The following is a 13,382-nucleotide window of genomic DNA, read 5'->3' on the forward strand; positions in this document are numbered from 1 at the left end:
AGTTATCTATAATGCACAAAGTGACACTTTCCAGAATATGTTGACACCAATAGAGTGTACAAAGAGGCACATGAATAAAAATAAGAAAAAATAAAGGTTGTGCTTTCCTGTTAGTCTTCCCTAGAATACCTCTCTAATTTTATCTGATGTTAGGCAATGACCTGACAATAGAAATTAAGTATTTTTATTGCTATACAGGGATACACACTGTCTCCAATTTACTTGAATACTGTGTATTATTTCCTGTATCTGATGAGATTTTAGCAATGCATATAAGCTTGACTGTCAAGGAGTATGTTTCATATGATAAAACTATTAGAAAACTTCACAGTTCATATGATAAATTGTGTAAACCAGTTCCTATAAATTACAAGAGAAATTATGTTGTCACCTAGAGTGGTATATGTCTGAAGCAGCTCCTGCAAAGCCAAATGATGTAAAAAAAAATTACTCTGAATTTAGTTGCACTGGTGTTAGATATACCTACGTATTTTGCCCTGTGAATGGGACTAATGGAGACTCGAATACTTGTTCGTGTGTATGCGTATGTGAACATGTTTATACATACACATGTATATGCAAGCGCACATACAAAAATATACATTTCCATTTAGCTCTAGCTAAGTTCTGTGTGTCCACCTATGCATTTCAACACGGACTATATGAGATTCTATCTGACATGTGGAAATGCTTTTAGTGTCCTTACAGCTACTGTGAGCCTCTGCAGACAGGTTTCAGGGCAAACAGCATTGTGAGTTTTGGGTTCAATCTGTAACTCTGTATTGCGCAGAGTGGCTGGACACTATCAAGATGTTTGTTACAGGGTATCTGGAGAGAAGCTCTGCAGCCATTTACCTAGAAGATTAACAAGGTGTTTGGGGCTTTTCAGTGTTTGTGTGCTGCCACTGAAAACTGGCAGAGCTACCCCAGAGCTATATATTGTGATGCCAGCTGACTATCTGACAAGTTGTCTCAGGTTAAGAGTCATTACCACTACACATGATAAACCAGAAATGTTTGCATTAGCAATGTTTTTTGAAACAAGAATGCTGAACTACCTTTACTATACAAGCTGGCATTCAGTGTACCCAAACAAAAACAAAACAACAAAAAAACCTTCTTGAAAATGTTACCAATGGCAAGTATGAATGCAGTGATGTACTCTCAATAACTCTATAAAAACTAATCAGTTAATTAAAAAAAGGAACAAAGACCTCAAAATCAGCAACTTTTTTTTTTTTTTTTTTTTTTTTTTTTCCCCTGAAAATTGCAGCCCATGCTCAGAAAATCTAATTTTGGCTCTTGCCATAGGCTCCATCTTCCTCAGTGACAAAAAACAGCACAGCATTCATGAACATGAGAAAAAACAGTCACCTAAATGTTTTGCTGAAAACCTACCATTATTAATGTTTCATCCTTATGAATCCTATTTAAAGCCTGCCCTAAAGATTATCAAAGTCAAGGCTTACTGTCATTTCCTGGCATTTTGGAGTGGGTCTTAAGGGAGACCATTACCCATTGTTTGTTGTAATTTTATCTAAAGCCTTGTGGCTGGCTCAGGGTCTTGGGTAGTGCCTTGACGGCAGCAAACAGCGCACACAGAGGCTGAGCTGGAGTTTAACTTGTGTGAATCTAGACACTAATGAGAAAGGTACTTTTTGGTCATTTGAAATAGATTATTTGCTGTCTGTAGTACTGTCCTTACAGTGAAGTGGTTACAGAAATAATTTGTATCGTTAAATAAATTGATTTTATGAGTTTATTTATATTGCATTTTTCACCTCATAATGAGTCCAGTGCAAGTTCCCTCGAGTTCAGCAGAATTTGGACTGGACGAACAGTGGAAGTAAGCAGATACCATTATTTTCAAGGAAATACTTGGAATGCATGCTTGGCTGGATTTTAGTGTCTAACTTTGCCTGACGTGGTGTGATGAGCTGGAATATAATGAAGCAAATGCATGTAAGTATATAAATGGTGAAAAGACTGAAAAGGCAGCTTTTTTAATGGTTCAGTCTACATAAACCAAATCTGGTGCAAATGGTAGGACTCTTACCACCTTCAGTGCTAAATTACCAAGGTGCGTCATAAGAATTGCATGCACCTTTCGCACCTTTATGGAGTCTGTTGTCTGATCGCTTTAGGAGCATGGATGTGTTTTTTTTTTTTTTGGTGATCCACAGACCTCTAAGACTTGCTAGCTGAGAGATTCTAGAGCTGAAGTGTAACAAAGCTCCTTTGAGCATGAGGTGTCACAAACTTAGAAATCTACAACTTGTCTAAGGTGGTAGCAGAAAAAAGAATATACATCTATACAGTGTGCACACACGTATACACATATACTCCTGTTTCATACAGAAAGATTTCTAAATAAAAACAAACAAAAAAATAACCAGTGCCATACATTATGTAAACTCACAAGGTGTACTTTCAACACAAATTTGAAGCATAAATTAGAGAGAGAGCAAGAAAGAGAGAGACAGAGATGATAGCAAACATTTTAAATATAGAATTTGCACAATTGGTATTTTTGTTAAATAAGAATAAATAAATTCATTACATCCGTTCACATACCAGTTGTAAAAACAATAAATTATTTTATTTTTTTCAGTGCTGTGTTGCTTTTTTTTTTCTTTTTTTTTCTTTTTTTTTTTTTTTTTAACAATTGTGATTAATCCACAAGATTATTTCCTCTCTCCCTTGTGATAAAACTGTTTCCACAGGAGGGCAGCTAAATTGAATTTCAGGTATACAGGCAAAACAAAGATGATAGACTTTTTCATAATGAGGCTGTCATATTTGAAAAGCAGATGCTCGGAAGAACACAGATTTTAAGGGGCTGAACTCCACTGAAAGCATTGGAGATGTGTCCCAAAAAACCTACAGTGAGTTTAACACTGACTATTGTTTACTTCCATGCACAGAGTAATACTCTGGGCTTCTTAGACTGTGTCTCTATCCAGAGGAAGCATTTTATGAATCTTGTTTGGCATGACTTGGTAGTAATATAAGCAATGTGTGACCAACAAAGAATTTAGTTTGGAACACAAGTTGAAACGACAAAGTCACATACCTTGCATCGATTTTTCATTCATCAGTTACATGAAATAGCTATGACTGAAAAAAGCAAGGTTGGCAATTAGAGTCTGATTACAAAGATCTGCTAAAAAGCAAGTGTTAAACAGAGCAGGCTGGTCTAGTTCATCTTGCATTTTTAGGATTGCTTCCTTTGTCTGTCCCCTTTGCCCTCTCACCATATAAAGGAAACTTCTTTTGCACATATATTTGCTTTGTTTAGTTCCCATATTTATTTAATTTTTATAAATAATCTTTCTACAAAAAAGATAGTCTTGATCTAAGAAAGCTTTAAATTTATACCAGCTTATGGTATTCTTCTGGAATCTGAGTAGCATCCAAAAGCTTTACTCATTTTGTTCTTAATAAATTACTACTATGATGCAAACACAAATACTTGTACGTTCTCTATTCTGATAAAACATAGGAAAAAGAAATGCCACTTAATAAAGCATCTGTATGCCAAGACAAATATTAAGTCTATGCACATTAAATCTCCTTACTTTTCCTTTCCTGATGGTTTATACTTACTATGAACTTTCGTGAGAAGTTCTGAAACATTTGTTTAGATGAAGCAAAAATCTTAACTTTCCAGAAGTTTGCAAATATTCAGAGCCTTGATCTAAGTTAATAGGGTGATGTCAGTTATTAACAAGAGAATTTTCCTCAAGACCCATGTTTTTTATAGGACTACTTCTATTAGGTCATACTATTCTTGAAAACCGAAGATGACTAGTAACATTCCTTTGTAATTCAGTTTTAGGGAGGATGAGGCCCTAACCCTATTCCTGTTTACTTATAATAGAGTACAAAAACAGATATTTCTCCAGTTTCATACTGGTAGATGTAGCAACTCTATGCTGTTTTAAAATCATCACATGCTTTCTAGAATTCACACAAACACGCCTCAGTTGCAAAAACATGTTTATGTCAGCCTGGAGTGAGACCTGACCTTCTCACTACACAAGCCAACATGTTTTCTTTACTGATTTCATGACTGGGATTTTTCCTAGAAGAGTCTAGGGAAGTTCAGTGCTCAAATACCACTGACTCACAGTTGTGTCTGAAAATGCTCCTACAGTTTTACATTCTCCTGGGTGGATGAACTGAAAAATAAAAGACAGATGGGCTTCTATTTTCATTAGCAGATCATGACCATTTCTTTTGGTACCTGTTATTCTAGGGCTTTATTCAAACCCTGATGATAAAAAGGAAGCAATTCTAACAGGGTTGGTGTCAAGCCTCCACCTGTTATCTGTATATGTTGAAATACCCTTCCTCGGTCACACAACTTCAACCAGACAATAATGGGATTCAGAAGCTGCTGCCAAAGAAAATTATTACTAGCTACTGCCTGTACTGTGGAAACAGCCTTATTGATATTGGGTAAGTCTTCCACATCCTGATGTGGTTTGACTTTCTAATGACCCCTCTGCCTCCCAAATGTGGTAGATATACAAAATATGAATAAGTTCTACAGCTTAAAAAAAAATAAAAACAAACAAAAAAAATTGACAAACAAAAGGACAAATAGTTACAAACTTTTGCTGGTAAGATGAATACCAGAGTTAGACATGATGGACAAAACAGTGATAAAATATTAACTGCTTGCTGTGTTTTCCGACCTTTATAGCCTCTTCAAAAGATGTAGGTGCATCACACATTGTTAGATTCAAGGTGGAAGCCATAGAGAAAATAACAGAGAAAGCAGTTGTATACAGCCTCAGAATATCTGAGTTAGAAGACACTTGTTTATCTTACCTGTAATTTTTGGTTCTCTAACTAGTTTCTACAAAATACAGTATGCCTTTGTTTTATGGATAAAAGGAACTAGCAGCTATTGTTCATCGACAAGAAAGGCCCCGTGCTGTGACACAGCTGGAGCTAATGGAAAGTTTACTAAGTCGAAGGTATACACATTCTTTCTAGCAGCCAAATCCTCCTGCTATGTGTGTGTGACATACACATAGTAAGGAGCTGCTGATGGTGCTGGTATTTGATCAATGTACTTGTGGGGATCCCTGGTCTGTGAACTGCTGCAATGTTCCTTTTGAGAATTTCTTGGTGGAAACACAGTATTTGTCAGAATTATGATCTGCTGTCAGGAAATTCCTGGAACAAAAATGCATTTCCTTTTGTCAAAACCAAAAAGTATTACTTTTTAAAACCAGTAGCAAGCTCTTCATTTTCCAGTAAAACATCTGCAGCCATTTCTGAAGACTGGACCAAGTCCACAGGGCTGTAGATATACTTTGGTCAATCACTTTGCTTATATAGTTTATCTTTTTTTTTTTTTTAATAGAACCAAGTGATATAAAGTGACATACCAAATCAAATATATTTACAAAACAGTATAAAATAAGCTACTGTGGTATCATGGGTACAAGTGACATTTTCTAAGGACATACTGTATTAGAGGTAGGTGAAAAATGGGGAGATGATTCTGTAACCTTCAAATATCCCAGGATCCTCCATTCACTAGTTTTTCTTCTTTTTTATTATTTTATTTTATATTTTTGCAGACGCAGAGGGCTTATAACAACTTTAATGCTTAGGTTTTTGACATATTAAGATCACCCTACTATTTTTTAAAGCAGTGCACATCTTCATTTGGTCCAAATAGGCAGATTCTGCCCATAATTTGAGACTATATGTAAGTACATCGAAGCCTTTGCTTCTCTCTGTCTGGGCAGACCTAATACCGGTATGTCAAAAATGGCTTCATCAAACCTCTTTTAAAGAAGATCACAACCACAGGTTAACACTTTTTCAACAAGCACTGTTTAAATGCTGACGGTCTCTGAGAGAGAAGACATCCTTTAGCTAGTTTTCCATGCCCATCTTTGCACTGGACAGTCCTGGTGTGCCATCCTGTGTCACATGTTCGAGAACAAGAAAGCCACGGCCCCGTAACCCACCGGGGCTGCATGAGCTGTGGAGTTACTTTGCTATTGCTGCCACTGCCGGTGACAGAGTTAGTCATTTGCCCTTGCTTCTTTGGCACGAAGAAACTGTAACGGACATCCACGGGTTGAGTTGGGTCAGTTGCAAGTATCTGCACAATAAGAACCTCTTTTGTCGCAGAGTGTCCCATCGCATGCAAGAAATCATCTTTGTGACTCCAGCCACTATAGTTCATGACAGTCCCATTGATGTCAATGATTGTTTCTGAAGTGGAGATCATATATTTTCCATTGACAAGGTACTCACCATTTTTCTTTTTCAGGGCCAGGTAGGCAGTAAACCTGCTCTGGTCCTTAGTCTTGAATTGCCGAACTTTGATGTGAGTTGCCCCTTCTGGGATTTTCACTATATCTGTGTAGCCCTTACTGAATGAGGGGGGAGAAAGAAAAAAGAGAAAAAGAAAGTACTCAGTAGCTGGTGTGAAATAAACCTTAAGTCTAATGAAGTTACTGGTACGATGCATCTTTACTTGAATCCATCTGACTAGCGGCACATCTAAGATTAGTTTAATCGGGTTTCGTTATTTGTCTTGTGTACTGTTCTTTATGTTCTTGAAGAAATTTCTACTGCACTTACTTCAAATTGCTTAATCTTTAGCATTAGTAATGATTTTACATGAGTCAGATACAAAAGGAATGAAGAATAACAGATAGCTTATATATTTCAGCAAAGGGTGGGAGATATGAAATACGATGCACGTTCTGCCTGCCAAGGAAAGATAATGAGATATGCATTGGTTACAGCTGTTTCTTGCTGTCTTTGCTATAATGATGATTAAGGGAAGCATGAGCAGAGTAACAGCTGGATAGAGGTACCTTGGGAACATTTTAAAATAATCTTGATCACTGAGAAAAAATTTGTTTACTTTGAAATTCATAAAGCCGAAGATTAATTGTTAAGTGTCTAACACAAGGTACACTCAAATGTTTAATTTGTACCACAAAGTTCTCTTAGTTTCTACTTTGAAATGTTTTAATGCAGACTTAAAAGAAGATATTTAACTTTTCTACCAAAAGTGACAAGCATTCAAAACCTGCAAGTGTGCTAAAATTTTTTACTATCTCAAGTATATTATTTGTTTTAACTGTATGGATAAACAGAAAAGTCTGAATGCTGTACAAAGCTGTAAGCTACCAGCTGGACTTTGGAAACATTTATTTTCATTTCTAATTTTGTGATAAAACCATTCTGCAAGTACCTCAAATCTGAAAAGGTTAGTGCTGAAACATCTAGAGGAAAGGGAATGAGAAAATATACTTAAAATGTATAATAGTGAATGGGGTCCCTTGGAATTGTTTAAAGAATAGACTACTACCTTTGCAAATTTTTGGTTGCAAAAGTAAAGACTGCAGAGACTGCAGATTAAACACTAGTGCTATTCCCATGCTATTTCAAGCAGTTATAGGACAACTACTAAAAGTCCCTTGATTTAGCAGCTCTATAAACGTGAAGGAATATGGTGCAAAAAACAGGATGGGTGACTCTGCTCCACAGCACTGCACAAATATTTTTACTTAACAGTTGCCAAAAGAGCTCTGTTAAAACATATTATTAAAGTTACAAAATCATTTCTTCAAAAATTAAAAGAAATGCTAGAGAACGCAACATTTTCTTCAATATTTCATGTGCAAAAAGAAGCATGTGCATCTTTCATTCTCCTATTTCCCAACTTCTGACTATTTAACTTTACAGCCTTTAAAAAAAAAAAGTTATTACGAAAGAGTTCTCCAGAAGATTGTGTTTTGATTGCTCTAAGGGAAAAAAGTACAAACAAATGTTGTTATGGCAATTGTCTACAATGGAAAATATTAGTTTTCTCTTACACATTTAATAATTTCCCTGTACATTTAAAATACAGGTTGGTTTATAGTGGATAGCAAAGAGGGAGCTGCTATTTTTCAGTGGAGAAAGATAATTTTACTAGAGCCACTGCCCTTTTATATACAAAAATAGTTTACAGACAATTAAGATTTCACTATTTTAATGAAGTTTTTTTTTTTCTTTTTTTGAAGTCAGTCACTTGCATAAAGGAATCATCTCAAACAATATTCCCAGTAAAAAATAAATTCTTGACAATGCAAATTCAATCAAAATCAAATTAGAACTGCTTGATTATTTATTACTTTCTATATGGGACAGCTCTTCAAATGCACTGAGGTTGAATTAATATTTTATTCTCTGACTGGTCTCATTTCAGTTAAAGTCATGATTTTTAGAATAAGATGGTACCTTCATAGGTATAATTACAGTAGAATCTCACTGATTCCAAGTATATCTACACTACAAATCTGGCTTCACTAAAATTCATGGAGTCCCTTTAGCATCTTTGCTGGAGCCCGGTCTGCACCACAAGGATCATTGCTAAAGCACATGAATATCTTGCACTGCCTTCTTCATTTAGACAGCTCAGACATTTCAATATTTACAGATTAGAACAGATCTGGTTTATATAAGTACTAAATTGGATGGAAATTCCATTCTTTTTGGAAGAGGTGTTTTGGCATCCCTAGGTGAGTAATCATTGGTTTACTGAGAAGAATATTGGTTATATTTATTTTTGGAAAAAAAAAAACACTCAGAGATATTTTTGACTGCTATTAATTAGTACGTTGAAATGTATAGAAATAAAAAGTCATTTCAGGACTCAGATTTCAACTTGTAGTAGCATTCCATATGCTAATTTGGAAGATACTAAGCAAAATAAAGTTTCTGTAAATTTTAAAAGATGGTACACTAATTCAGTTGCAAGATGCTGAGTATAAATGTCAGCTAAAAGTTCCTAAGAGTAGGTCACTACAGTGGTCCTCTAAAACCTTGGAATCTATACAAATGATAGTAAAAAAAATCTCATTCTTTTATGAACCTTAAGAATGGAAGGGGGAGGGAAACAAGAATTCAGACAGAAGGCAGACTTATTTGACATTGGTAATCTGTAAAAAGCTTGCTGCTGCTCTCAATATGGTTAGGAAAAAACATGGGGATGTTGCTTTTCTTTTGTTCATATTAAGAAGTATTGTAGTTAAAAGCTGAATATTCTGACAGAAAAACGTCCTACAGATAACTGCTATAAATATTTTAACTTAAAAGAAGTACATCTGGAGATCAATATGATCCTAGTGAACACTAAGGGATGTAGAAAATGCCACTTCTGACATTTCATCTAGTCATTTAAGCTCCCTGTATACTGAGTGGTGTGAAAAGGTATTTTTAGGGTATAATCCCTCTCAGCTGCCAAGGACGACTTTTACAGCTGTGCTCTAATGTTGTCTGCTGCTTCTCTCCACTAACTTACACAAGGATTCTGTCACTTAATCAGGTGGGATATACTTAGTGTTCAAAGTTAGATGAGATCAAACAGATTCCCAGAGCATAACTTCCTAATGCAGCATCACCTGGGAAATGCAGTTTCAGATACACACGGAGTATTCTGACCTCAACAACTGTCTGATGCATCCCTCTCTTCCCTTCCCTCTCTCCTCTACAAACCACAAGTCATCTGCCACAGCAAGACTGGCAAATAACATAAGATTCTATGCCTTAGTCTGCTCACCTGTATCACTTGTACTTTATGTCAGAAATGAACTAGGTACAGTGTTTTGACAGGTGATTATTTGCAAGTTTCAGGGTATTATTAAGAGGCCAGCTGTAAATATCTGTAAACATCAAGTAAATTGAATTCAGAGAAAGAAGGAAGGAAGGAAGGAAGGAAGGAAGGAAGGAAGGAAGGAAGGAAGGAAGGAAGGAAGGAAGGAAGGAAGGAAGGAAGGAAGGAAGGAAGGAAGGAAGGAAGGAAGGAAGGAAGGAGGGAAGGAAGGAGGGAAGGAAGGAAGGAAGGAAGGAAGGAAGGAAGGAAGGAAGGAAGGAAGGAAGGAAGGAAGGAAGGAAGGAAGGAAGGAAGGAAGGGAGGAAGGAAGGAAGGAAGGAAGGAAGGAAGGAAGGAAGGAAGGAAAGTAGGCAGGCACAGACAAGTAGAGATACTATTTGCACAGCAAGTATTTTTTAAATATTTGCTAATACTCAAGATCAATACCTCTTTTTGGTAAAGGTTCCCATGACCTTTGTGCAGCTGGAATTGTCTCCTCCACATACCCCGCACTTATCATACTGGAGCTTTGAACCGATGATGCCATCACAACCAGTTCGGATGCATTTTCCCCGGACGCAGACCGAATTACTGTATGGTCGACATTCAGTACCATCAGTTACCTAGGTAATCAAATGCCTGTTAGTTAAAATTACCACAGATAAAATAAAAATAAATTGGTTTGTGAATCTAACTGGTAAAAAAAGTTACTTATTTACGTGACCCATACAGAACAGAGTTCCTATCCCGGCAGCCCAGACTGAGTTTCTCTAACATTCACAGCACTAAAGCAGATGAGGTTTAGGCAGGGGCTGAAAGCAGTGACAGATAACTCTAGCATAAAACACTAAAATGACCCTGACTTTAATGATGAGCTTACAGTTTATTAATAATAATGATATCAGTACTTGTATATAGCCTCTCACTTGAGCATATCAGTTCACCTTATTAATGCATATATCCTCATAACATTTAGAGGCAGAAAACTGCAGATATAAGTGTAGGAGACATTTTAGTTCAAATTGCATCACTGCAAGTCAAATCTACAATAATTGGCTAATTATTTTATATTAATTGGCTTTGTATGAGTTACTCTAGACTCCCTTAATATATTAAGACTCCCTTAAATTCAGGGTAAAATTTGTTCTTTTATTCATGGCACTCTTTCTCCTCCAAAGGCCACCAGACTCACAAATGAGTCTGCAGGCAAAAAAACATTTATCCACTACTGAAAAGAAACCTGTGCAGAATCCACTAACAGACCCAGATTTTTATGAACCCACATATTGAAATGTGAAAATACTTGACTAATTTCAGAGGTCAGTTCTGGTCCTACTGTATAACCACTGGATCAAACCATTATATTTAGTGACACAGTTAAAACTTTGAATCATATGACTAACTTATTTTCCCTTGCTGTAGGGAAAGATTTCTAAGATACAGGATACTTCGCAGCTTGAACATGAAGTCATGATTGGAGATGCCATTACCTTTTGAGAAAATACCACATAATAGCCAGTTCCTTTGGCTCGGCAGGTGAGCTTGCAAACATCTCCAGGAAGCACTCCAGCATACTTGGGGACCCATTCAACAAATGTTTTGACACCCTTTGCATCAGACTGATAGCCATTCCTTGCTTCACACTGCTCTTGTCGAAAAGATTTAGCTGTAGAATTATTCAAATCATTAGCGACTATTGCAGACTGTGCTATAAAAATCATCATGCACTCACACCTATTATTCCAATTTCTTTTTAACTTGATTTTTGAAGTTACAACACTTCACCTCTTTTTAACTTTTTTAGCAATCTTCTCATGCTATGAAGGACTAGAGCTAGCATGATGGTTCATTTTCCAGGACAAATTTCTTTTCATTTCAACGTCCTTTCTGTCTGCAGTCAGTGTGGGGTTGGGGGAAGAATTAACATATTGTATGAATGATGAATGTCTTGCCTTGGTAAGCACATTTTAAAGGAAGTACAATAGATCTTTGTTGTTTCTTTTCTCAGTAGATGTTCAATATTTACTATCTATGAAAACAGAGGCTGGAGCAAGTACATAACATACCATTTACTGGGCAGGGTGTGACATTGCAGGAGCGATAGATGGCCCTCTTGCCAGTGCAGTACCGGCCGTTGTTTCTAGGAGCTGGATTGTTGCAGTGACGATACGCAAACTGAACGCCTCCACCACAGGTACGGGAGCACTGTCCCCAAGGTCCCCAGGACCCCCAGTTACCATGGCTTGATGCCTGAAACATATAGAACAGTGGGAGGTAAGGGTGTGAATAAAGGTGCTAAATCTCAGAGACACTGCTGATGTTTTCCACAATTGAAAAGGCATTTTGTTGGTCATTTTAACTGGGGATAAAAGGCTTTAGAGCCTTCTTTTTTCCCAGTAAAATTTATTTCTGTCTTTTATCTGCAGATTGATGGCACCTGATTTGTAACTGTGCATGCAAGCACAATATAGGCCTTACTCTTAAAGCCAGCTTCAGCCCGCTCATTGAAGAAACACATGCTTCAGAAATATGGACTATATTTTCATGTGCTGCTCTCTTATTTTTTGCTATTCCCACCAACAGGCCCCCATAAACTAGCTCCAGGGGATTCAGCTCCCAGAACATGTTCATAAGGATACCTACGAATAATAAATGCAATTATTATGATGAATAGGTATTGCTCTAAACAACATATGCAAGCGTTCTTAAGCATACATGAATGCTGAATTCTAAAGGACAAGAGGCAAAATCCCTTATGTTGATGAGGGATGCTACAAATACAACACATGCTACAAATACAACAAACCACCCACAGTTTTGCCAAATGGATTATCTGTCCAAATTGTGGTAGTAGTCTACTAAGTCTAAGTTCAGGTGATCGCTGCTGTTTTTTCCTTTGTAAATAAATCATATTGAATTTCAGAGTGTTTTAAAGGCAGTAAATAAAGGCAAAAAACAAAAATGTTGGCAGGGAAAGTGGAGTAAAAGTTCCTTCCGAACCAACTAGTTAACATTTCAAGAATACTGGCAAGAGGTGGAGCCGTCAGATACAGTTTGCAACTCTGCTATTTTGGCTCCCTAAATACAGTATTGCAACAATTAACAGACATTACATGAAGAAATATACCATTTTACAAAAAAGAGTGTTACAAAGGCTGTAGCTTGATTTGAATGACTCTCATATTTTGTGTCTTCGCAAAGCTCTGCAAGGCTGTCTCTCTCCTGTAGGTGTAACAGAAAGGGCAGTGCTACTTACTGTCTTCCAAGTTAATTTCAAAGCATTTGAACTGTGCAGTTGGCAATCTCATGAACCTGGCCACTCTCATGAACCTGGGGACTCTTAAGAGCTATTAAGTTGACAGAGGGGACTCTGTCACTATAAGTACAAACTATCTGATCCAGAAATTGTATCCTGTATGAATGTCATCAATCTTTCTCTTCACTACAGTTAGGTCCCCGGACACTTCTGGATGAGGGCTGTGAACTAGATTTACAGATTTAATTTACCTCAGAGTCCACTGCCAAGAAGTCAGGAAGCTATGAATAGTTCCTTGAGAATCTTTCCACACATCCTGAGACCTGACTTATTGAATGGGTGAGTCCTCTAGTCTGAAAGGATGTTCTCAGTTTTCCATGATCGAAGGCTTCCGTACTTCAAGAAGAAAACTTCCTGAATGAAACTTCCTGAAACTTAGTAGCATTTTTCCTGCATCCCTTACCAGTAACACTCCAATTACATGCTAAAATATACAGTAACTTT

At 36.9% G+C, this 13,382-nt stretch overlaps 1 protein-coding gene across 1 annotated transcript in view; it reads right to left on the reverse strand.

The window, feature by feature from the left end:
* Positions 1-1,294: 1,294 nt before the first annotated feature.
* Positions 1,295-13,382, reverse strand: part of ADAMTS5 (ADAM metallopeptidase with thrombospondin type 1 motif 5) — a 45,282-nt gene continuing 33,194 nt past the window's right edge. Inside the window, 4 exon segments of the mRNA XM_084305891.1 lie at positions 1,295-6,404; positions 10,070-10,245; positions 11,113-11,288; positions 11,689-11,872. Coding sequence (XP_084162017.1) covers positions 5,834-6,404; positions 10,070-10,245; positions 11,113-11,288; positions 11,689-11,872 — 1,107 coding nt within the window. The 3' untranslated portion in view covers positions 1,295-5,833.

Source organism: Netta rufina (assembly GCF_964035555.1).
Source record: "Netta rufina genome assembly, chromosome: 1".
NCBI classification, from domain to species: domain Eukaryota; kingdom Metazoa; phylum Chordata; class Aves; order Anseriformes; family Anatidae; genus Netta; species Netta rufina.